At 51.0% G+C, this 25,718-nt stretch overlaps 1 protein-coding gene across 1 annotated transcript; it reads right to left on the bottom strand.

Annotated features, from left to right (window-relative positions):
• Nucleotides 1-1,468: 1,468 nt before the first annotated feature.
• Nucleotides 1,469-24,300, bottom strand: EIF4EBP1 (eukaryotic translation initiation factor 4E binding protein 1). The gene is made up of 3 exons (XM_065947268.1): nt 24,106-24,300; nt 4,235-4,414; nt 1,469-1,944 (listed from the first exon to the last, which is right to left on the bottom strand). The coding sequence occupies exons 1-3, from the start codon at nt 24,248-24,250 to the stop codon at nt 1,913-1,915; spliced, it is 357 nt and encodes a 118-aa protein (XP_065803340.1). The 5' UTR covers nt 24,251-24,300; the 3' UTR covers nt 1,469-1,912.
• Between the last annotated feature and the right edge of the window lie 1,418 nt (nt 24,301-25,718).

Here is a 25,718-nt window from a genome sequence, read left to right as displayed (position 1 = left end):
GCCAATTTTTTACCCTTGGACACTGAGATGCGGGACCAAGAAGGGGACTGGACTTGGGAGCAAGGCCTCGGGTTGGATGTCAGAAGGGGAGAGAGTAAGAGGCTTTTAGGGGAAAGTTGTGCCAATCTCTACTTTGATCCTAGTTGGCGCTTTATTTGTTGTTGGGTTGGTTTTATTTTTTTGATGTTTTTTTATTTTGGCCCTGCCATGCAGCAGTGTGGGATCTTAGTTCCCGGATCAGGGCTCGAACTCCTGCCCCCTGAATTGGCACTGCGGAGTCTTAACCACTGGACCATCAGGGAAGTCCCCTAGCTGGGTTTTTTTTTTTTCATTTATTTTTATTAGTTTAGCTGGGGTTTTAGCTGTTGTCTTTGCTCTGGTGGTGGCCCCTCCAGTCTCACTTCCTATCCATAGGAAAAGTACATGCTGATAAGAAAAGAACATGCTGCAGGCCTGGGGTCAACCTGCCCTGGATCCTCCCACACTCTGTCACCAGGCACAAGGATTCCAGCTGCCCTCGCAGTCCAGGGAGGGGAGGAGACTCCAACTCAACTATAGAGAAAAAGAACAGGCATGGGACTCAGCCACTAAGGCCTTCTGCTCCCCAAACAGCAGGCTGATAAGTGCTCTGAGTCCAGAACTGGTGAGCTCTGGGTTGGCCATGGCCTCTTGGTCGGCCACGGCCTCTTGGTCAAGGGCCATCTGCCCTTGAGCACACCCTGTGTATGAGATGCACCTGCTGCTTCCCAGTGGGGCCCCTCTGCCTGGCATTTGAGGCCCTTAGAAATCTGAACCCCTCTGTCATTTATGAAAGGCACCCCTACCCTCACAAACTGCCTGCTCTGGCCAAAGCAGGCAACTTGACGCGCTGTCTTTGTATAGCCTGTTTCTCCAGGACCACCTGCCCTTGGCCACCTGGGTCCCGGCCTCCCCTCAATCAGGTATTCTCAGGACCCAGCTGTAGCATCAGCTCCATGGAGCCTCCCCTATGTGGACCACTTGCTGGAAACCAATTCCTATGCAGCCTCTTTCATGCTACCTTTTCTGATGGGCAAACCTTACATTTCAGTGAAATCCCGAAGGCAGGGAGTTTGTTTCTTCAGGGGTCTGGGCCCGCTGGCAGCACACAAGGGACATTTGACAAACACCGGGGGTCAGGCCTTTGATGCTTGCAGGGTGGGAGCTGCAGAGTGAAGGGGACTGCGCCAGTGGACACGTTGGGGGGGGACCCAGCCCAGAAAAGAGGCAGCCCCCAGCACCGAAAAACAGGAGATGAGAGGACCACAGCTCAACCCTTGTCAGGACAACACTTGTGATGGAGTGTGTGTGGTTCACTTCCTGAGCTGCACCACGAGGGTAACCCCGTTCCACTCACCACCCCCCACAAGGGTCCGTGCGACCATCAATTTGAGAGGCCAACAGGGAGTGCTTGAGAAGCGTTAGACATCCATACAGAGTTGAAAAGAGCTCAGACAGGGGCCAACTCTTGGCCCTAGGGCGAAGGTGGCTTTTATTTCCTTTCTCGGGAAGGGAGGGGGTGGGGAGCTTTCCCCACACACCAATCTAAGGGGGGGGGGGTGCTCCCCCAGAGGAGGGGACCGGGAGAGCCGGAGGACCGTTCAGAAGGCCTCCTCCGTGTCCACTTGCCGGCCATGGGCTGCGGGATGCGCCCGAGGTCACTGCCCTCCGGTGCTAGCTCCTGCAGGGTTGGAGGCACACGGAGGTATGTGCTGGTGTCCACGAAGAAGAAGGGGGGCAGGGGCCCTGAGTGAGGGAGCAGGGGGCTGGGGTGGCCGGCCCCACGCCTACCGCCTGCCCAGGATGGTTGCTTGCATAAGGCCTGGCTGGTGTGACTTCTCCCAAGAGGGGCCGCTGGGGCCCGAAGGCATGGCTCACTCCGATGGCTGGCCCTTTAAATGTCCATCTCAAACTGTGACTCTTCACCTGGGGAGAGAGGGGGCAGAGGACTGGGTAAGTCATGGGCACGTGACACGGCTGAACCTTCTAGAGTCTGCAAAGAGCTGTTGTTTCCCGTTCTGTCGTTCCAACAGGGAGAGCAGGGGCCAGGGGCGTGCTGCAGAGGACAGCGGACAGAGGGCAGGCCCAGGAATTCCTGAGACACACATCCAGCAGTGTTTGCTCCCCCGATCCCAGAGCAGAGGCCACATCTCCCCACCGAACAGCTGCCAGCCCTATCTTCTGGATCACTTCTATTTTCTTTAAGAAGAGTGAATGGCTCTTTGTGATATGAAATAAATACAATTTCACAGACACATACTCCTTAAAACATAAAAACCTTTCTGAGCACGTGTCCCAACTTCTGGGTTAGGACACGGTACCCTAACCTCCTCTGCCTACACCCGATTCCCCAGAGAAGAGCCTGACCCTGCGATACGGCAGCTCTTTGGGGAATTCAGTTGCTCGCTGCCCTCGGCCAACTCTTACCAGTAAAATTGCCAAGTAATTCATGCAGCGGCAGCTTGTTTTCCTTTTTAATGCAACCGCCTTGTGCCTGACCTCCTGGCCAAGGCTGCTCCAAGGTTCTGGAGGGAGGAGGCCTGCTCTGACCCCCACGGGGGAACAACTGCCCTTGACTTCTGGTTATGTTGACACAAATATGCGTGTCCAAGGGCAGGAGCCTTGGCTTCTTATATCCAGTGAAGCAACATGGAAAACCACATGCCTCCTCCTTCAGCCCACCCCATCCCAACAACTGTGCAGACTATGAGACTGCCATGGTGGGGTCAGAGCCTTTGTTGTGGGCCAGACCAGCTCAAGACACCAGGAGGGGAGACGGAATGCAAGTGCAGGCGGCGGACAGCCTTCAGGTTGCGGTGACCGAGCCACTGTTGTACTGACAGCTTCCATCCTCAACTACCAGTCTTTGGTTTAAGGCAAAAGAGGAGTGGAGGACCAACCACACGACTCTCTCCATCCTTCTGTCTATCCTTTTAAAAAATAGTAATTATTTATTTTTGGCTGTGCTGGGTCTGTGCTGCTGCTGGTACTTTCTCTAGTTGCAGAACTCAGGCTTCTCACTGCAGCGGCTTCTCTTGTTGGGGCTCTGCACACGGGCTTCAGGAGCTGAAGCACGTGGGGGCATTAGTTGCGGTTCCTGGGCTCCTCTAGAGCTTGTTGGAGGCTTGTTGGAGGTGCCCGGGCTTACTTGTTCTGAGGCATGTGGGATCCTCCCAGGTCACGGATCAAACCCGTGTGTACTGCATTGGCGGGCATGTTCTCTACTGCTGAGCCACGAGCGAAGCTCTGTCCATCTCTTATCACAGGGCAGGGAACCTCACTGCCCGAACCGTCCTTCCTGTTGGGCTCTGTGGGTCCATGTCCACCTCTCTTTTGTCCAAGGCTCTCCAAGTCTGAAGGCAAGTGCGGCCCGCTCTGGGAGGTGGGGCTCCTGAGGTCCTGGTGAACCACAGCCTGCAGGCCCCAGGGAGCTGGGTTCCACGCTGTCAGCAGGGCCAGCCAAGCTCGAGGGCCCAGCTGCTTCCTGTCTGGGCTCGGTTACTGCCTTCGGGTGAAAGGTCAGCGGCTTCCAGGCTCTGCCAGTGCTTATGCTCCCTCCTCCCATAGCAAGAGCTCAGGTGCTCCGGCCAGCCGGTCCCTGATGCTTGGAGATTGTATTCAAGCATCTCTGCAGGGGTGGCTGCTCTGATTGACAGGGGATGTGGGGATGAGGGTGGGGACTGGACACCGGAAGGACCCGGCCTCCCCTTGTCCACTACAGAAACAGCTGGTTGCACCGTTTCCACCGCCTCCAGGATCCACTAGGACACCTGACGTCCCTGACGCCTTTCTGATCCTGCAGACCTGTAATTTCCTAGAGGGCGAGGACGCTGTGCTTTTGATAAGCAACTTCCTGCACAAAAACATCCTGGGTGTGTTCCAAGTTGCTGCAGACACACGGATATGCCTCAGGGACAACTGTATAAAGGTTATCCAAGGGCTCATCAAAGGAGCCTCCTGGATGCAATCTCCTTTCAAACAAGTTCCCCACTAATGAGACTAACTGATGAGGCTGAATGGCCTTGCCTGGGGTTCCTGGGCCCCTTTGCTGAGGAAAGTGGGTTCCGATGAAAGTGCGGCACCCCAGACCCTTCCCCCGCCCTGTGGACTGCTCCATGGGCAGGAGCATCGCCGTGCTCCCTGGAACACCCACCCCCACCCCACGCCCGCTCTTCCCCTTCCTGGAAGGAGAGTCCAGCTGAGCCTGGCCGCTCACCGCCCACCGGCTTGTCCTCGGGGCTGCTGCGCAGGTGATTCTGGCTGGCTTCCGTGGGGGGCTCATCGCCTGTAGGGCTAGTGACCCCGGGAATGGTGGGCAGGTCCCGCGGGGGCGTCTTGGTCACAGGTGAGTTCCGACACTCCATCAGGAACTTCCGGTCATAGATGATCCTGGTACCTGCAAGGGGGCGGGGACACGGATAAAGCCACGGAGAAGCCCCTGGCCTGACTTTTCCCCCTGAGGCCCGGCTCCAGCAGAGGCAGCAAGCAGGCTTTCCTGCAAAAGCCCGGGCGGAGGTGTGAGGCTCACTCACTGCCCGCCTGCAGCCGGGGACTCTGCTGTCGCCGAACCGCCCCATCTCCCCGGGGTCGGGGTCGGCGGGTGCTCCGCGGAGAAAGTCTTGTGTTGTTGCTGTTTTTGTTTTTTTTTTTTAATTTTTGGCCACACCCTACCAGTGGCATGTGGTTAATTCCCTGACCCTGACCAAGGATGCAACCCACCCCTGCCCCCTGCATTGGAAGGCGGAGTCTTAACCACAGGATCCCCAGAGAAGTCCCCAAAGTGGGTTTTTTATGTGTTTTTCAATTTTGTCCTTACACACCCTTGGGGGAATATCCAGAATCTTTTAACTCCATTTGACAAAGGAGCAAACAGAAAAGTAAGTGATTTCAGCACCCGCACCCCCCCCCAACCACTCCCCACCAGTTAAACGTGAGAACTCCTCCGGTCTGGACTTTGTGGGAGTGACACGGAGCACCCCCAGCCCCACCACACTCTCTTTGCTCGGTCCAGCTCCCCGGAGACACCCCTGCTCCGCCCAGCGCCCGGTTACCCATCCTCTGTTCATGTGTCACCGACTTCACAGTTTCCACTCGGCCATTCCTTTAATTTTCACTCTCCTTTCTCAAGCGTCACCCCAGGGTGAGGGACCACGTCTTATAGAATTATTCACTGACCTTAAGCCTCCCAGGAGCCCTCTTATGAGGGCTCCTTAAATAAAGGAGTGTGTTCTCAAGCACAGGAGCCAGGGAGGAGGCCCGCTGATTCACAAATAACTGAAGAGTGAGAAGGTGACTCCCCTTGGGCCCCCATCTAAATCCTGATCATCTCTGCAGCCCTGCTGTGGTCCGAGTAACATAACCCCTCCAGAACATTCGCTAGTGGCTCCCTTCTCCACAAGGAGGAGGCCCCAGGCTCAGCCTTCAGCAGGCAGAGGCGTGTGTAGCTAGAATTTAAAACTGTCTTCTTGTTCTTATGTTTCTTTTTATAGCTACTTCTATTTATGGCAAGTGACTCTGGTTTTCCATATATAGCTGTGATAGCAAACTTCCTTTCAATATATACAACAGGATGTAATTGAATATGGTAATGGTACATGTTATATATCACATAATATACAAAATAAAAGCTAGGGAATTCCCTGGCAGTTCAGTGGTTAGGTCTCTGAGCTTTCACTGCCCAGGGGGTGTGGGTTCAATCCCCGGTAGGGGAACAAAAGGTCCCACGAGCTATGGGGCTCGGTCAAAAAAATAAAAAAACGATAAATTTTAAAGGAGAGGTAAAAAAAAAAATAAAGAAGAGGTGATACAAAGAGAAATATTAAATATACATACAAGTAGAATGCAAAGTATGATTAAAGACTGCAGAAGAGGGGGAGAGATAATGAGGAGTTTGGGATTAACACATACTCACTCCTATATATAAAACAGATAACCAGCCAGGACCAACTGTACAGTAAGAGCTATCCTCAATGTCTCATAACAACCTACATTTGTTGCTTAGTCGCTAAGTCCTTTCCAACTCTTATGACCCCATGAACTGTAGCAAGAATGATTTTCCAGGTAAGAATACTGGAGTGGGTTGCCATTTCCTCCTCCAGGGGATCGAGAATCTGAAAAACAATAGATTTGTACATATGTATAACTGAATTACTCTGCTGCTGCTAAGTCGCTTCAGTCGTGTCCGACTCTGTGTGACCCCAGAGACGGCAGCCCACCAGGCTCCCCCATCCCTGAGATTCTCCAGGTAAGAACACTGGAGTGGGTTGCCATTTCCTTCTCCAATGCATGAAAGTGAAAACGGAAAGTGAAGTCGCTCAGTCATGTCCAACTCCCAGCAACCCCATGGACCGCAGCCTACCAGGCTCCCTTATCCATGGGATTTTCCAGGCAAGAGTACTGGAGTGGGGTGCCATTGCCTTCTCCGAATTACTCTGCAGTATACCTGAAACTTATATTCAGTCCTGAATATTCATTGGAAGGACTGATGCTGAAGCTGAAACTCCAATATTTTGGCTATCTGATGTGAAGAACTGACTCATTGGAAAAGACCCTGATGCTGGGAAAGATTGAAGGTGGGAGGAAAAGGGGACGACAGAGGATGAGATGGTTGGGTGCCATCACCGACTCAGTGGACATAAGTTTGAGTAAACTCCAGGAGTTGGTGATGGACAGGATGGCCTGGCGTGCTGCAGTCCATGGGGTCACAAAGAGTCGGACACTACTGAGCGACTGGACTGAACTGAACTGAAATACCTGAAACTAACACAATCAACTATACATCAATTAAAAAATGAAGACTGTAGGTGGATAGTGAATGGCCTCAGTTTAGAAACCAGGACGCAAGGACTCCAGGAAAGCCCATCCTCATCAATAGCTCTGAAATATGTCCCTGACTTAAGGGCTCTGCTGAGCGACATTCCAATAGCTGACATTCATTTCTCAAGGTTGAGCACTGCCTGTCTACTAAACCCCGAGACAGGAGAGGGACCGGCGTGCATCTCTGAGCTCTGATGTGAGTTAAGATTGGGCTCCTGGTGCCGAGGAGGACCCGGGATGCTGAAGAGCAGAGGGTGGTGAGAGAGACCCAAGGATGAACTTTGCCTCCTTGCTCACATTGGCCCGGTCTGACCTCGGCCTGGCCAGGTGGCCACCTGGGCTCGCTCTCCTCGTTTGGGGCAAGTGATGCTGAGGTTGACTCCAGTCCTGCCCCTCATCACCAGGAGGACTGCAGTTCAGAGCTCACGTTTCTAAGGGGGAGGGGCAGACAGCAAAGGACACAGACTTGGGGCTGTACTTTAGGCCCTGCTACCAACCAGCCCTCCCTGGTGGCTCAGAAGGTAAAGAATCCCCCTGCAATGCAGGAGACCCGAGTTGGGTCCCTGGGTCGGGAACATCCCCTGGAGAAGGACATGGCAACCCACTCCGGCATTCTTGCCTGGAGAATCCCATGGACAGTGGAGCCTGGTGGGTTACAGTCCATGGCGTGGCAAAGAGTGACTGAGCGACTGTCACTTTTCCCAACCAGCCGGGTGGCCCTGTGGCCCTCCCCCATTTGGGCCTCACCTGTAAGGGCGGTTTCCTCACCTCTACCATGAAGGGCTGTGCGCCGACACGCCCAATGGGCTCCAAATGGAGAACCACAGTGCCCTCTCTGGACAGAGGGCATCATGGCTTCAGAGATGGGCCCATTTTTCTCTTGTTTCTTAGTCCTCATGGCCTGGGCACCCTACCCCCTTATCTCCTTCCCACCCGCCACCATGGCATTTTAAAAAATTTTACTTATTTTTATTGAAGTATAGTTGACCTACCATACTGTGTTAGATTCTGGTGTCCAGCAGAGTGATTCAGTAATACATGTATTTCTGAATATATATCATATGCCTCACGTTTTTTTCCCATTATGATTTATTACAGGCTATTGAAAATAGCTCCTTGTGCTCTACAGTAGGACTTTTGCCTGTTTTATGTTGGCTGCACCGCACAGCTTGTGGGATCTAAGTTCCCTAACCAGGGATGGAACACGGGGCCCTTGGCAGTGAAAGCACAGTCCTAACAGGAGTTCCCTGTTTTATCTATTTTATATACACAAATTTGTATCGGCTGATCCCAAACTCCTAATACCACCTTGGGTTTTTTTGTTTGTTTGTTCACCACGGAGTAGAGCGACCAACCCCATCGGAGCTGAACCTGAGAGCTAGAGATTCAATCGTCTCAAAAAAGAACTTGGAGGTCAGCAGCTTCTGAGGTTCTTTAAAGGTCACGAGCCCCCAGTGGTTTGGTTTTGTTTGTTTTTTTAACAAGTGTGGTAAAACAGAAATAGCATAAAACTTAGCATCTGAAGTCATCTTAAATGCACAGCTGAGTTGTTTTAAGGACACCCATGCTGTCATACAACTCATCTCCAGGCCAGTTTTCATCCTGCCAAACTAAAACTCCATCCAGGAAACAATCCCCGCTCCCCCAGCCAGGGGCAACCACCGCTCTGCTTCTGTCTGAGCTGGACGGCCCTGCTGCATGTTAGTCGTTCAGTTGTGTCCAACTCTTGTCGACCCCATGAACTGTAGCCTGCCAGGCTCTTCTGTCCATGGAATTCTCCGGGCAAGATATACTGGAGTGGGTTGCCATTTCCTTCTCCAGGGGATCCTCCTGACCCAGGGATCAAATTTGGGTCTCCTGCATTGCAGACAGATTCTTTACCATCTGAGCCACCAGGAAGCCTGGACTGCTCTAGGTACCTCATGTAAATGGAATCTTATAGTATTTGTCTTCTTGCAGTTGGCTTGTTTCACTTAGCATAATGTCCTCAAGGTTCATCTACATGGTTGGACTCTGTGGGAATTTCCTTCCATTTGAAGCTGAATAATATTCCATTGTGGGCTTCCCCGGTGGCTCAGGGGTAAAGAATCTGCCTGCCAATGCAGGAGACTCGAGTTCAGCCCCTGGGTAGAGAAGATCCCCTAGAGAAGGAAATGGCAACCCAATCCAGTATTCTTGCTTGGGAAATCCCGTGGACAGTGGAGCCTGGCGGGCTACAGTCCATGGGGTCACAAGAGTCGGATAGAACTTAGCGACTAAACAATAACACTCCATTGTATGGATATACCAATTTTGTTTACTCACAGACATTCAGGTTACATTCACCTTTTGCTTATTGTGAATCATGCTGCTAGGACCATCGTGTGCAAATATCTTGATACTCTCCTTTCAATTCTTTGGGGTACATACTCTGAAGTGGCCCCCGGTATTTTAAGAATCAGTATTTACACTTAAAAGAGAAAAAGAAATGGCCTCTGCACCCTTTATCCTATAGCTAGGGCACTTATTTAAAAATAAAAATCCTCATTTGAGCTAATATAATCCATAATCTAAATTCTGGTAGGGGTGGAACCTTCAACACCCACCCCTGGAATTCACGGTGGTCCAGTGACTAAGACAGACTGAACTCTGAGCGCAGGGAGCCGGGGTTCGATCCCTCCTCAGGGAACTAGATCCCATATGCTGCAATGGAAAGGTCCTGCATGCCACAACTAAGACCCAGCACAGCTCAATAAATATATATTAAAAATATATATATATATATAAAACCCACCATCAGAGTAATTCAGCCGGGGAGGGAGGGTGTTGTGTGTGGGGTAGACAATGGGGTAAACAGTGGTGTCCAGAAAGTCAGCTGACGAGGCACCGAGCCTGGGAGGAGACCAGAGTCACCACTGACTGGCTAATTTGGGGCCTGTGAGGAATAGGAGCTGGAGATGGAACTGCTTTGGCTTTTTAACTCTTTCTTTTAATAAGCCTTCATGGGATCCACCTCTGTGGCCAGTGATCTGGAAATTCCCTAAGCCTCCACAGATGAGGCAAACCTAACAAAACACACACAGTCCTGTATTGTCGAAAATGGGAACCCCTGGCTGATGCGGCTGCAGCGCAGTCCCGGAGCTGGGACTGGTCTGCTCATGGGGACGGAAGTGGGGACCAGCGGGGATGCTGAGGACCCTGTGAGGCTCAACAGCGGCGGCTGGGGGTGCTGCTCTGCTGTGGTCCTCTGGGGCGCGTGGGTGTCACACCAGGCGGCCCCCCCATAACACTCTTTAGCTGAGGACCCACTTCCTGTCTGTGCAAGGGAAAACAAGCCCCCTCCACAAGGCGTCTATAAACGAGAGCTTTTGAGGATCTAGACAGCTTCCAGGTGGCAGAGACAAGACAGTTCTTCCTCCTGCTTCTCTCACAAGTCATACAAAACACCAAGAACAAGAAACAGAAGCTCCTGCGCCCACCTGGATGCCAACGGGGCTCCGACTGTTCTCCACATCACAATATGCTGCTGCTGCTGCTAAGTCACTTCAGTCGTGGCCGACTCTGTGCGACCCTATAGACGGCAGCCCACCAGGCTCCGCCGTCCCTGGGATTCTCCAGGCAAGAACACTGGAGTGGGTTGCCATTTCCTTCCCCAATGCATGAAAGTGGAAAGGGAAATGGAGTCGCTCAGTCATGTCCGACTCTTCACCACCCCATGGACTGCAGCCCACCAGGCTCCTCCATCCATGGGATTTTCCAGGCAAGTGTACTGAAGTGGGGTGCCATTGCCTTCTCCACATCATGATATATGAAGACAGAAAGTGAATGGAGAAATGGCTCTTTTTTCCCCTTTCCTTTTTTTTTTTTGAAGGGGGCCTCACCCTGTGGCATGTGGGGTCTTAGTTCCCCAACCAGGGGATGGAACCCAGGTTCCCTGCAGTGGAAGCACAGAGTCTTAATCACTGGACTACCAGGGAAGTCCCAGGAATGGTTCTAACAGGAGGAAAAGGGGGACAGCTAAAGGTAGGAAGGTGGCGGTCGAGGTTGTAACAGCAAGCAAGCGGGGTCGAACCCAGGAAGTGTCGGGAATTATAGGCATCAAGGAAAAGGGGGCTGAGAAAAGGAGAGGGGCCACCTGTCTGTCACCCAGGAGGAAGCCAGGCAGGCAAAATGAGCTGATCTCCTGAATGGTGGCCTCACACCCTCTGCGCGCCTCTGCTTCAGAATAAAGAGCAAAGATAAAGACCTACAGAGACAGATTTTGGGAGGCGGTTACCTCACATGAAAAAAACCCCAGCTAGCCACTAGATCGAGCCCATCAGTCTCCGGAACACACAAGGGGCTTCCAGCCAGCTCTTGAGCAACTCCTCACTCTTAAATAATAAACGGAGCAGAAAACAAAAAGACAACCAATTAGAGACCAATTAGAGACAGTACCTAAATCCTGGATAAAAGGAAATCAAGAAAGAGAGGCAAGAGAACTTGATCAAAAGAATTATTTAAAAGATCAAAAGAATTAATTAAATACAAAAAAAAAAAAAAAGAAATGATACTTTTGCTGAATTGAGAGAGATGAGTCTTGAAAGATTACTTGACTATCCAGTGCAATGAATTAAAAAACCACTAGCTTAAGATTCATTGTAAATCATGAAATATTCCAGAAAGGGTTGAAAGGTGCTCAGAAGGATTGGGAGTAAGAACGTATCAAAATGTTCAACGGTTACACGGAAAACCTGAAGACAGTGGGTCAAATGCCTTCACTTTCTGGGACAAAAGTCATCTTGGCCTAGTTTTATACCCAGCCAAACGCTAACCAAATAGGAGGAGAACAGAGACATCTGCAGAAAGTGTTAGGAGGATGGAGTCAGTAAAATCAGAGAAAGACCGGAGGCTCCTGGGAATCCCATGCCTGCAGCTGTGTGGCAGGTCCAGAGTCACCAAACTGCTCAGAAAAGAGGGAAAATGCATGGAGAAATGCAGGGGTCTGACTGTGAAACCATATTGAGAGGCACTTAAGAGGGGCTGGCGGGTGTGGGAAGACTTACCTGAATGAAAACTAAGCATATGTTATTTTTTTATAGTTACATTTTTCTTTTTAAAATTTTTCTTTTATATTTAATTAACACATTGTATTAGTTTCAGATGTACAGCAAAGTGATTCACATGTATCTCTTATTTTTCAAATTCTTTTCCCATTTAGGTTATTGCAGAATATTGAGAATATTACAGACTATTGAAGAAAGAGGGTGGCAGAGGATGAAATGGTTGGATAGCATCACTGATTCAATGGACACGAACTTGGGCAAACTCCATGAAATAGTGAAGGACAGGGAGGCCTAGTGTGCTGCAGTCTATGGGGTTGAAAAGAGTCGGACACGATTTAGCACTGAACAAGACTGTTGAGCAGAGATCCATGATTTCAGGATTTGGGTACTGGGCACATTTTAAACTAAAAAAATTAATAATTCTACTTAAAAAAAAAGAAGACTGTAAAAAATGGGAATGCTATCACTAACATCTACATGACTCATCAAGAATCACAGTATTAAAAACAATACGTAATATAGAAGCAACCCGTGTCCATCAACAGATGAATGGATAAAGAAAATGTGAAATACATGTACACAATGGAATACTACTCAGTCATAAAAAAGGAATGAAAATTTGCCACTTGCAACAATGTGGATAGACCTGGAAGGTATTATGCTTAGTGAAACAAACCAGAGAGAAAGACAAATACTCTGTAATTGTTTATGTGTGGAATCTAAAAATAAAACAAACAAATGAATATAACAACACAGAAATAGACTCACAGATAATGGAGAACAAGCCTGTGGTGACCATTGGAGAGAGGGGGCAAGTTAGGGGTAAAGGATTAACAGGTATGATTACTATGTATGAAATAAACAAGCTACAGGGATATATTGCACAACATTGGAAAACAGAGCTATTATTTTGTAACAACTTTATTATTTTTTTTTGTAACAACTTTAAATGTAGTATGATCTATAAAAATATCGGATCAGTATGTTTTACACTGTATAATGTTACAAATCTCCATTCATAGGTCTTTAGGAACCCTGTCTAATCCCTTGAATCTATTTGTCACCTCCACTGTATAATCCTAAGTGATTTGATTTAGGTCACACCTGAATGGCCTAATGGTTTTCCTTGCTTCAATTTAAGCCCGAATTTTGCAATAAGGAGCTCATGATCTGAGCCACAGTCAGCTCCAAGTCTTGTTTTTGTGGGCTGTATAGAGATTCTCCATCTGGAGAAGACTCTTAACAGTCCCTTGGACTGCAAGAAGATCAAACCAGTCCATCCTAAAGGATATCAATCCTGAATATTTATTGGAAGGACTGATGCTGAAGCTGCGATACTTTGACCACCTGATTCGAAGAACTGACTCACTGGAAAAGATCCTGATGCTGGGCAAGATTGAAGGTAGGTGAAGAAGGGGACGACGGAGGACGAGATAGTTAGATGACATCACCGACTCAATGGACATGAGTTTGAGCAAGCTCCGGGAGATGGTGAAGGACAGGGAGGCCTGGCAGGCTGCAGTCCATGGGGTCACAAAGAGTCGGACATGACTGAGCGTACACACACACACAACTTTGACTTTAAAAAAAGAACTAAGGGACAGGTTAAATAAATTGTGGATCAGACCTACAGTGCAATGCTGTGCAGGTACTACTTGGAAGAAAGAAAGTGTACGCTGTCTGGGCTTCCCTTGTGGCTCAGTTGGCAAAGAACCCGCCTGCAATGTAGGAAACCTGGGTTTGATCCCTGGGTTGGGAAGATGTCCTGGAGAAGGAAATAGCAACTTACTCCAGTATTCTTGCCTGGAAAATTCCACGGACAGAGGAGCCTGTCAGGCTACAATCCACAGGGTCACGATGAGTTGGACACGACTGAATGACTAAACCACCACCACACTGGCCACACACACACAAAAATTACAGAACTGTATTTTTTGTTTACTTATCTCTGGGGGTGAGATAAGGATTAAAGCAAGGAATATACCTTTTATACTGAATATTTTTTTTAATATTTTTAAAATAAAAAAATACAAGGATCTATGTGTTAGTTGCTCAGTCGTGTCTGACTCTTTGACATGTAATAAAGATACAGAGGTAGTAAGCAAACAAATAAATAAGGATATAGGGTCAGAATCTCCTTTCCTAGTAAGTCAACTTGAAACTGCCATAGATGGAACAAGACAGACTCCCCATGTCCTGAAGGCTCTCTGCTGGGCTGGGGAAAGAGTGGTGAGCGCAACCCTCTAGCATCTCCAGGCCGTGTGCACCAGCCCCGTCCACGCTAGACTGTAACTCCAGGAACTGTATTCAAGGATCGGGACAAGCATTAACACCCACCCACACAACTGCCAACTTTGCTCGATCACACGCCCTGAGAGTAGGGGTGCTGGGTCATATAGTCCTTCACTGAACCCCTCTGGACCACACAGGCCAGATGTGACAGATAGAAGGGACCATTAGATACAGGAATAGCCTCTGATCTCAGATACACACTTAGTCGGAGAAAGACCTGGAAACAAGCGTGTCTGGAGTCTAGAGACATAGATGGGGACCACAGAGGGGCAGGGAGAAGTCTACCCCGTGTGTACCACCGGCAACAGGGAATCCAAGCCCCCTGACTCTTAACCCGAGTCATGGAAGCATCCTTGTCACCCCAATTCTGCACTGATCCAGAGTGGGGGGTGGTACTCAGATGATTCAGACGGGAGGGACTGCAGGTGCAGAGCCAGGGAATCCAGAACCTGCCTCCCACAGGGCAGGGGCAGAAGAGAGGTGAAACTTGCCCCCCACCCTTCCAACCGTTTGTGTAGCTGAGATCCTACCGAATTCTGAGTTCAAGGGTTCGTCCTGAACTACATGTAGAGAATAGCTGACGCTGTCTTCTAACTGGAAGCCCATGTGAATGCATCACCCTGAGTCCAGCCGGCTGCCAGAGTTCCCAGCTATGGAGAGAGGAGCGTTGGCACAACATGATGGGGGGTGGGGTGTGAATGCCCGCTGTTCTTATTACAGCCTAGTGGTTAGAGACCCAGCTCTCCCGCTTGTTGGTTCTATCCACTCTGGGCATTATTCCTCCATGTTTCTCTGCCCCGACTTCTTTTCTTTCTCTTTTATTTATTTATTGGCTGCGTCGGGTCTTAGGTGAAGCATGAGGGCTCAGTAGTTGTTGCATGTGAGCTTAGCTGCCCCTCGAAGTGTGGGATCTTAGTTTCCCAACCAGGGTTCGGATCCGCGTCCCCTCCACTGGAAATTCTTGATCGCTGGACCACCAGAGAAGTCCTCGTGCCTCGATCTCTTCCCCTGAAGAATGGGGGTGATAGTGATGATGGCAGTTCAAGCGTCCCAGGGTCACCGAGTGGGTCAGCACAGCGGCTCAAAGTCAGCCCTAAACAAGCAAGTCCTCGGTATTGCCACGACCAGTGTGACTTCAGGTATATGGAGGTAGAAAAAGAAAAAAAAAGCTGGGGTAAATCAGAGGGGAGGTAAGAACCCTGAAAAGAGACTTGGAGAGAAGGGGGTGGGCTAGGGGGGAGGGTAAGGGCATTCTCCCTCCTGTTTTGGTCCAGAGAAACACCGTGAGCTGTGGCATGTTCGGTAACCAGTGTCATCTGGGACTTTACACTCCAGGTATGCACCAAATGCAAGAGTTGTATTTTTTCTTCAGGCAGGCTTTGGGGATGAGGACAGCTTGCTTGAGTGCATAAAGCAAGGCACACATGCCCCGGGGTCTGGTTTCCTCGCCTGTAAACAAGGACTTGTTCTGGGATCATTCAAACTATTTTTAAAGCCCCAACCCTAGGTCAGGCTTTAGAGATAATCTCTCGGGTGTGTTCCAGCTCTGATACCAACCATTTATTTTTAGGATCCCCTTGTGGGCAGGTGCTTTTAAGTTGAAAGTGGTGCAATTAGCTTGGGGCCGGGAGGCAGCAGTTCGGGGCTCAAAAGTGAATGCGACACTGCACCAGCCCTCACCTCCGAGTCCCAGCCTCACTCCTCAGCTCTGAGAGGAGGGTGAGGATAAAACCCGAGCCGCACAGGAGTGTTACATTGTGAAAATCACAGCACCACGTGAGCCCTGCCTGCCACGGCCTGATCTGCTAGGTCTCCGTGCCCCCCGGACCCCCACGAGGGAGACACCTTATCCTGAACTCACAGGCAGGAAACTGAGGTGCAGAAAGGCCGGCCCCTTGCAGCCATCCCAAGATAGACCCAGCCTGTCTTGCCTCCCACCCTAAAGACCAGCCTCTGTTTACAATGAGCCAGGCGGCCTGGGTCCCTGCGCCAGCCGGCACCGGCCAAGGGGAAGCCACCAGGGTCCTCAGACTTCTGCCTCCTCTTCTGTCTGTTTGAGGACAGGATGTTCCCTGGGAGGGAGGCCTCCTACATTCCTCCTCCGTCTCCCTGCGGTCCAGCCCCCGGGGCCCAAAGGCAGCTGGATGCGGCTCCTGTAAGTTGAGACGCTGGTCCCGCTTTCTTCCCGGGCCTCTGCAGGCAGGAACACGCCTCCCAGGGGCCGAGGACGTGAGGCCGGCAAGAGTACAAGCAGGAATTCCTAGAACTGCTGTTCCCCTTCCAGGGGCGGGAGAGCATTTCATAACAGGGTCAGGCAGAGGGCTGAACGCCTGTGCTGGGACGTGGGCCAGGCGCCAGGGAGAAACACACTGGAAAGAGCGTATGCTCAGCTCAGCAGCGGTGCCCGGCCATTTCTTGCAGGACGGTCTGCTTGGCAAGCACAGCTCACTGGCCCAGGGGGGTGGCGGGGGGTAGCTGGGTAAGGAAGCAGAGCTCGCTCACTCCCACTGCCCTTCCCCTCCCACCCTGCCAGCTCTGCGGGGAGAACCAAGACCCCGACAATCTCTGGACTTCCCCGATGGTCCAGTGGCTAAGACTCCAGGCTCCCAATGCAGGGGACCCGGGTTCCATACCTGGTCAGGGAACTAGATCTTGCAACCAAGACCTGCCATAACCAGATAAATAAACATTTAAAAAAAAAAATCCGCCCCCCAAAGACCCTTTAGGGGTCTTATGAAGGCCCTGGCGTAACAAAGGGGCCATTAGCCAGTGGTCCCACGAGGGAACAGGCAGGCTGATTTGAAAATTAAGCAGAAGGGACAAAGTTTCTCCGGAGACAGGACAAAACAGCTGAACGGCTTCTTCTGAGGCTGGCCAAGCTCCTCCCCTTTCCCTATGAGCCAGGTGAGGCTGCCCCCTGAAATTCACTACCAACAGTGAGTGCCCTTCTGAAATACCCACCCTTGCTGCTGGAAAGTTTCTGTTTTTTTGGGTGAATGGCATGCCCCCAAATTCACATGCTGAAGCCCCAACTCCTGGTACCTCAGTGTAACTGTATTTGGAGATAAGGTCTCTTAACCAGGCCATTATGTGAAAAGGAGGCCGTTAGGGTGGAGCCCTAATACAATGTGCGGGTGTCTTTGTAAGAGAGAGCCGTTCCACAGAAGGACCACCACCACCACCTCGATAGAGGAGCAGCAGGAGGCAGCCTCTGCAAGCCACGGAGGGGGCCTCAGCAGAAACCAACCTGTCCACACTTGGATCTTGGGCTTCCAGACCAAGAAGAATATAAATTTCTGTTGTTTAAACTACCCGGTCTGTGGATTTGGTTACAGGAGACCTAGCAAATCCGCACAGGTCCACTGTCCCCTTTGGTTCAGAAGAGCGAAGAGAGAAACCCATTCACACTCCTTAAGGCAAGAGACCCAGTTCTGCGGCCGCCACCAGCAGTAGTCTCTCTCCCACTCACCTGTGGACCCCTGGGCTCAGACACCTGCCTCTTGCCAGGACTCCAGAAAATCAAGGCTGTTCAAAGGCAAGTGCTGGCCAGAGGGGGCCAGTACCTGAAGTCTGGCCATTTGAAGGGAAACAGGAGGTAGGCTGGGCGGCAGTTAGTAGGAGTACGCGTGACACCAGGTGAATATGTGGCCCAGCGCCCTGGCACCGTGTCCACCTGTGTGTTTTGCTTTGTGGAGCTGAACAGAAGGGCTTGAAAGCAGGACATGGGATCCATGACTCAATGTTCTCAGGAAGGTGTCCTCTGTTCTCAAACCAATAGTAGATAAACACACAGGCTCGTGATTCCTGTCTCCTACACCTGGCTGGATAAAGCACAAGCTGGAATCAAGACTGCTGGGAGAAATATCAATAACCTCAGACATGCAGATGACATCACCCTTAATGGCAGAAAGTGAAGAGCAACTAAAGAGCCTCCTGATGAAGGTGAAAGAGGAGAGTGAAAAAGTTGGCTTAAAACTCAACATTCAAAAAACGAAGAATCATGGCATCCAGTCCCATCACTTCACAGCAAATAGATGGGAAACAATGGAAACAGTGAGAGGCTTTATTTTCTTGTGCTTCAAAATCACTGCAGATGGTGACTGCAGCAATGAAGTTAAAAGACGCTTGTTCCTTGGAAGGAAATCTATGACCAACATAGACAGCCTATTAAAAAGCAGGGACATTAACTTTGTCGACAAAGGTCCGTCTAGTCAAACCTATGATTTTTCCAGTAGTCATGTGTGGATGTGAGAGTTGGACTATAAAGAAGGCCGAGTACTGAAGAATCGATGCTTTTGTACTGTGGTGTTGGAGAAGACTCTTGAAAGTCCCTTGGACAAACCAGTTAATCCTAAAGGAAATCAATCCTGAATGTTCATTGGAAGGACTGATGCTGAAGCTGAAGCTCCAATACTTTGGCCACGTGATGTGAAGCGCCAACTCATTGGAAAAGACCCTGATGCTGGGAAAGACTGAAGGCAGAAGGGGAAGGGGACGACAGAGGACACGATGGTTGGATGGCATCACTGACTCAATGGACATGAGCTTGAGCAAGCTCCCGGAGATGGTGAAGGACACAAAGTCCTGGCGTGCTGCAGTCGCAGAGTCGGACACGACTGAGTGACTGAAGATCAACATCTGGCCCTGACTCTGCTGGCCACTCAGCAGGACAAGCAGTTAAATCCCCTCAAAGGACTGTTCTTTGAGGCTTGGCCCTTGTTGAACATCGTCTCAAAGCATGGCGCACATAAACCCTCCTATCCCGGTTTACGCACATTCAAAGGAGTCATTTCCGTTCTTGAATCTGGGCTAGCCTTGCGGCTTGCCTTGACAGACAGAATACTGTATAAGTGACATACTATGACTTCTGAATAAAGGCCTTAAGAGGCCTTGGAAGCTGCCATGTAAATAACTCATATTCTGAATGGTGTGAGGCCATGAGGACAGAGAGCCCAAACTTCCAGCTGTCCCCAGCAATACTCAAACAGGTGACTAAGGCCACCTTGAAACTTCCAGTCCAGGGCAATCCAACGGCCAACTGCATGCAGTCAGTTGAGTGGGCTCAGGCAAGATGATCAAAAAATGCCTAATTTACCCAAAGAATGAAGAGAAATAACAGATTATTGTTGTGGTGGTTGAAGTTACTAAATCTGGGGATTGCTTGTTACACAGCAGTAGCTAGCTGATACAGTGTTTCTCATCAAGACTAGATCTCTGGGTCTAGTATCTGAGCTCTCCCTGTGAACCCTCGGGGGCATAAGCAATGGATTACAAGGCCCATGTCCTAAGCATCCAAATGCCATGGGCAGATGTCACCTATTTCTGCTGAGTCAGCAATACTGGCCACAAACAAGTAAATGAAGACCATGAATCCCAGTGTCTGAGACCTAGGCCCCAACACTGACTAGTTCAGTATAAAAAGTCACTTCCTTCCACAGTCTGCTTCATAGTAACTTGGAATAATACTGGGATAAGTGGGAAAGTTCAGAGAAAGTTAGCTTCTGCTTCTGGGACATTCCAAGATAAACAGTTATACTTGTAACTAAGAGGACAGAAAAGAAAATTTAAACATTCTTATTAAGCCAGCCCAGACCCAAGCCTAGTAGTAGAGATACTAGGTCAACCCTGAGAATACTCATCACAGGAGTTTTTCACCCCTCACCTTTTAGATATCTGATGTGGCTGGCTGCACTACAAAGATGAGTAAGCCATCTCTGAAAGAACTTCCTGTCTAATCTAGGGAACAAATATGTAAACAAAGACATGTGAATCATTGTTGTGAATCACAAAAGAGGAAGAACACTGGCATGGATCTCAGTAAAACGAGAACATGACATGTTTTTCATTCAAGAATCAAGAAGCTATGTGCACAAATAAACATTTTTCATTCATTTCACCCTGGGAAGCAATCCTCTTTTCAACAATGCTGCCTTTTCCTAAATCGACATCAAATAAAGACCCTGATAAGCAAACGCCTCACTACTTTATACCAACAGTCAATATGGCACCATCCATCCTTCTGGCCCTTTCTCCAAATTTGGTAATGAAGGACTTTTTTGTTCTTTCAGGAAAAAAACAAACAAATCTCTTTATCAAATAATGAGGCCCTGCCACCCTTGAGGATACTGGGGGATAAAAAAGTAAGGTCTGAAAGCAATTCATATCCAACAGCTGTGTCTACATTGTTAGAATGTAAGGCCAACCACACTGGCTACTTGGAGTGGGCAAGTCTCACTTAATATCATGCAAGTTTTCAGGGGTGAGGTAAGTGTCTGTCTAATTACTTCAGATACAACTCCGATGCTTATAATTCTATTTCGGGTGTGTTCATCTTTCTAGCTTGCAATGGAAGCCCTCGAGGTCACACTTTGTCTTCCAATGCCATGGCCGTAAGATCAGAAAGGCTATGGGTTCTCTACACCAGGGTCTCTGCCAGTCTTTAATGAAGCACATAGTATGGAATGTTCTAAGCGCTTTAAAAGGAAGCTCGAGTCAGTATAAACAGAGGCCCATTATAGTTCCCTCCTTGCCTTAATGTCAATGTCAAGTTCTCTTGACCTGTAATAAAGAGGCAGTGTGACTGAGGCCTGGGGACGCTGGCCACGCTCCGGCTTCAGCGCCCAGCCTGCCCTGTCCTCTTCCCGGCACTCTCTGATCCAGGGCCAGACCCGGGAGCTGCCCCAAGGTAAGCTTCCTGGGTGCAGGCTTTGTTTGTCTAACCAAACAAGGGTGCCAGTAACACCTGCAGTCCTAGCTGCTTACCTCTGATTACCCTTATCCAGATCCAGGGCTTAGGTACGACTACCAAAACAAGCAACAACTCCTATAGCTTTGGGGTCAAACATCCAGTAAAGAACTGGGAATGCAGAGGTTGGTGGGGGAAGGGTGGATGAAGGGTTCTGACCCACTCAAAGGTTCTGGTGGTTTACGGTGTTACTTAAGACTTTTAAGACTCCACAGATACAGAGAATAGACTTGCTGCCCAAGGAAGGGGGTTGGGGTGGGGAAGGTAAGGGTTGGGAGTTTGGGATTAGCAGATGCAAACTATTATATACAGAATGGATAGACAACAAGGTTCTCCTGTATAGCGCAGGGAACTGTATTCAGTGTCCTGTGATAAACCCCAATGAAGGGACTTCCTGGTGGTCCAGTGGCTAGGACTCCACGCTTCCAAGGCAAGGGGTGCAGGCTCAGTCACTCGTCAGGAAACTAATATCCTGCAAGAAGCATGGCACAACCAAAAAAGGAAAAAAAAAACAAAACACAAAACCCTAATGGAAAAGAATATGAAAAAGAATATATAACTGAGTCATTCTGCTGTATAGCAGAAATGAACACACTGTCAATCCATTATACTTCAATAAAATTGGAAAAAACAAAACCAAACCATAAGATTCCACAAGCTTGAGTGTTCATCATCAGGGACACTCTCTTAAGTAAATTTCTCTTCAATTCTCCAGACATCTAACTTCAGATCAGTGGCTCAGCCCGCGTAGGGTTAATGAGCATGGAAAGCAAACTGGAGTCAGAGGATTGGAGATGGCTCAAATCATCTGCTCTTATTTTCCCCCGGGGCACACATTGCAGAGCCATTCCCAGCAAGAGTGACCAGTGGACACTTTACTCCAGTAGCTTCTGACACTATCCAACCACACAGACTCTGCCGAGAGCCTGGCTCTTCAGACTCTGGTTTAAAGACAGATGCTAACAAACAAATAAACAACTAAAGACAGATGCCAGGCCCAACCTCAGGAGAAGTTTACCTGGATAGATGCATCACTTTTTTTGTCAGACCGCAGAGGAGAACTGGTCAGGGCTGTCACATTCCACCAATTCCTGAGAGCTCAGAGAGTAGTCTTTACACCAGTCACTAGGAGCTAGTTAGAAATGTGGAATCTTAGGTCCTACCTCTAACCTACAGAATTAGATGTGGTCCCCAGGTAATTCATGTGCCCCCTGGAAGACTGAGAAACAGCACTCTAGACGGAAGCAGAAGGGGGCCAGGAATGATCTCTACTCACTAGGTCAAGCCCGTCTGCAGGCAAAAGGGTTGTGTTAAAGTGGGCTTTGGAGGAAGACTCCATGCCTTGGTTGTGCAGAGGTAAGCCTGGATTCTCCAGGTTATGGACTGTGAGCTGCGTCTCCCCGCTGGTCTCTAGGCTGGTCACTCTCTAGGCTTCTGGCACTGCCATCTTCCTTCCAGTTGGCCTCAGAAACTGTCACACTGATGCAGAAGCCTCTTGTCCCTCTCTCAAATGAACACCTTCAAAAGGAGGGAGACTGGCTGAGGTCAGCCCCAAACCGCAATTTACCAGTGCAAAAGGAGAAGTGGAAGAGAGTTTCCCATAAACAGCACCCCCGGCTGTTTCTTCCAAGCTGATCCACCCCATCTAGCAACAAAGGTGCAAAATAGGGCCACCTAAGCCTTCAGGCCTGAGTCACTGCCCACCCTGAACAGATGAAGCAGCGGCTCACACCTTCACTGGAGGGGACCCCAAAACTGTCCGGAAAGGTCCCGGTAGACACAGCATTGCCCAGAAAAAGCAGAGTAGCACGGACTACATAAGGCCCAGCATGGAAAGAGAATCAGACTCAAAAGAGACAGAAGAGTCACTGGGAGATATCCCTGGGGTCATTTTTAATAGACGAGGCAGCATTTTCCCCCCCTCTGCGCTTGGCGGCTGTGTCCCATTCAGTTTGGGAAATCGGGTGTTAGATTGGACCGTGGGCGCGTGTTTGGGGGCCTCGGTGCAGCATCCCACAGAAAAAGGCGGCCCCCGCAGTCCAAGAACCACTCAGCTGGCTAACAGCTCGCACGCTGTATGTTTTGGGTCAAACAAAACCAGGGCCTCGGATCTGGCTGTGCTCGCCGGGGGTGGGGCAGCTGCCTGAGAAAAGCAGCAAGTGGCCCCCGACGCTGCCAGGCGACGAGGCGGGCAGCCGCGCCCGAGCGCGTGAGTCCCACTCGGGACGCCAGAATGTGCGGCGCTTTTCTCGAGTAGTTTGGGAAGCAGCAGAGGCAGAGGGCGTAAAGGCCAGGGGAGACGGGCAGGAGCGGGTGGGGACGGCGCGAGGGAGGGAGGGAGGGGAGCGGCGAGCTCCGGGATTTCATCACGCAAACGCGCGGGCAGGTTTCATCAGCACCCGGGCTCCGGAGCTGGGAGCGAATGCCAGGCTCCCGAGGGCAGCGCGAAGCGGGCCCCCACCCGCGCCAGCTCAGCTTCCTCTTCCTCATCCACGCTCCCGGAGGTCACACGGTTCCCTCCCTCCCCTTCCCCCCGGACAGAAGAACGTGTTTTTCTGCATAGCGCGGCTCGCGGCCCCAGGTCCCAGCGCGCAGAACCGCCGCGCGCCTGAAAGAACCATCTGCTCCCCGTGCCGCCGAGGCGCGCCGCAGGAGCAGGCGAGCACCCTCCGCCCAAAGCCGGGGCTGGGGGGCTGGGGGGCCTCGGGAAGGAAGAAGGGTTCTGCGAGGGTCATTGATCCCAACATCTCATCCCACAAAACCTCTCCCGTGGTGCGCGGCCCACCCCGACCCCACCCTATTCAGCCTCAGAACTGCCCCCAACACCCACAAGGGGCAGCACGCCTCAGCATGTGGCGCTCTTGGAAGCGTGCGTTTGTTTGTGCGTTGGTCGACGATCGGGGGAGTCAGGTGTCCCTTCCAGAAAGAAGGAAACTCCTGGCATTGGCAGACGCGTCACTGGAGTTCGCGCCCGAGGGCTGGCGATCGCAGGCGACCCCCATGCTCGCTCCCTGCGACCACCTCCCGGACTCTTACTGCCTCCCTGATGCCCCGTTCCGTTCTTCCCAGTCATCGCGCCCCGGAACTCGGTCGCCCCGTCCAGCTGGCGGCTCCCGAGCACTCCCCGCTCCTGTCGAATCCGGACTCCCCACCGCCCGCACCCAGAGCCGGGGCGCAGGGGGCCATCCCCCTCCCAGAGCCCGCGCCTACCTCCGGGGGTGGTGCTGAAAAGCGTGCCGCCGGGGGTGGTGCTGTAGTCCCCGGGGGGCAGCTGCACGCCGTCGGCGAGGACCACCCTCCGAGTGGTGGGGATGGCCCGGCTCGGGGTCTGGCTGCAGCTGCTGCCTCCGGACATGGTCTCCCCGCGCGCCGAGCCCGCAGCCGGGGCGTGGCCCTAGAGCCCCTCGGGCTTCGCTCCGCCCCGCCCGAGACCGCCCCTTCCGCCGCTCGGGCAGACGACCCTTGGGATTTGTAGTTCCCGCCCCGCCGCCTCGCAGCCTACCTCTCCCCGGGGCTGCGGGCTCCGGCGCTCCTCGCACCCAGCGCTGGCTCCTCGCCCCCAGCGCAAGCGCCCGCTCCCGGGAGGCCGGAAACTGCGCCCGGCCTGAGTGCCTTCCAGATTCCTCGCAGGCACGCTCCTAGTCCTTTCGGGTCCCCGTTGACACTCCGGCAGGGACTGGTCGAATGGGGGTGGTGGTCGCGAGTTTGCCCCGGTTAATGCGTTGCTGCTGGGTCGGGGGCGCATCTCGGGCTGTGCGGGGATCCTAGCCCACCCTGGCTAGTTTCAACACTGAGACCTCAGCGGAAGGCCCCCTTCAGCCCGCCCCTGTTCCGCGTTCTAGTTGCTCAGACCAGAAGGTGGGCGTTGGTCGGTAGGTCATCCATCAACTGGTTGAACATCCGTCATGTGGCAGGGGCGGAAGAAATGGCGAAAAACACACATTCTTTTGCCCGAGGGTGGGGAGAAGTTCCCAGGGACCAACCACCCAGTTAGTTGACCGAGAGCTAACCTTGGAGCGAGGTGGGGCGAGGAGGGGTTGGACCTCGGTGAGGTGGGTGTTAAGCGGGGAGGCTTAAGAGTTGGTGAAAGAAGATTCTTGACACCCTTTGGGTTGGGTCCGTTGCCCGCCTGCTGCCTGAAGTTTGGTAGGTGCTCCTGGAATGAATGAACCAACGAATGAATCTTCAAGGAGGTCCCCAAGTGGAGGACAGAAAAGCCTGCAGTGATCACCTCTTGGAGGAGAGAGAAGAGAAAAAAGTTTAAAAGAGAAATCTGGGCGGATGGTGAAGGGTCTTTCACATCATGACAGTGTGTTGCAGATCTTGGAGATATCAGAGATCTTTATTATTATTAATTTATTTATTTATTGGCCACTTTGCATGCCATGTGGGATATTAGCTCTCTGACAGGGGATCAAACTCATGCTCACTGCATTGGAAGCGTAGGGACTTAACCACTGGACCGCTAGGGAAGTCCCACAGAGATCTTTTAAGCTGGGGAGTGACACAGTGGTCTTCTTAGAATGGACCACAGGGGAGTAAGGCCTGAGGTAGGAAGACTGGTTGGATTTGGTCACTCCTGAGCTAAACCCTAGGCCTGCGCTGTCCAGCTTGGTAGCCACTGGCAATGAGTGCAAAATATCTCAATAATTTTTTTACACTAATTACATGATGAAATAATATTTGTAGTATATTGGGCTAAGTAAAATCTATTATTAAAGTTAATTTCACCCATTTCTGTTTTTTTTTATAGGACTAGAAGAAATGTATATGGATCATATTGTATTTCTGTTAGACAACCCTGCTCTAGAATGAGGTGTTAT

The sequence above is a fragment of the Muntiacus reevesi genome, chromosome 10 (genome assembly GCF_963930625.1).
Source record: "Muntiacus reevesi chromosome 10, mMunRee1.1, whole genome shotgun sequence".
Classification (NCBI taxonomy): domain Eukaryota; kingdom Metazoa; phylum Chordata; class Mammalia; order Artiodactyla; family Cervidae; genus Muntiacus; species Muntiacus reevesi.
The sequence above is the reverse complement of the archived record's forward strand: the minus strand, read 5'-3'. Positions and strand labels throughout refer to the sequence as shown.

Excerpts from the sequence above, each read along its gene's own strand:
- EIF4EBP1 (XM_065947268.1), bottom strand. The coding sequence starts at position 24,250 with ATGTCCGGAGGCAGCAGCTGCAGCCAGACCCCGAGCCGGGCCATCCCC. Across the intron at positions 4,415-24,105 it reads TTTCAGCACCACCCCCGGAG|GTACCAGGATCATCTATGAC; the intron begins GTAGGCGCGGGC and ends GCCCCCTTGCAG. Across the intron at positions 1,945-4,234 it reads CGAGGACAAGCCGGTGGGCG|GTGAAGAGTCACAGTTTGAG; the intron begins GTGAGCGGCCAG and ends CTCTCTCCCCAG.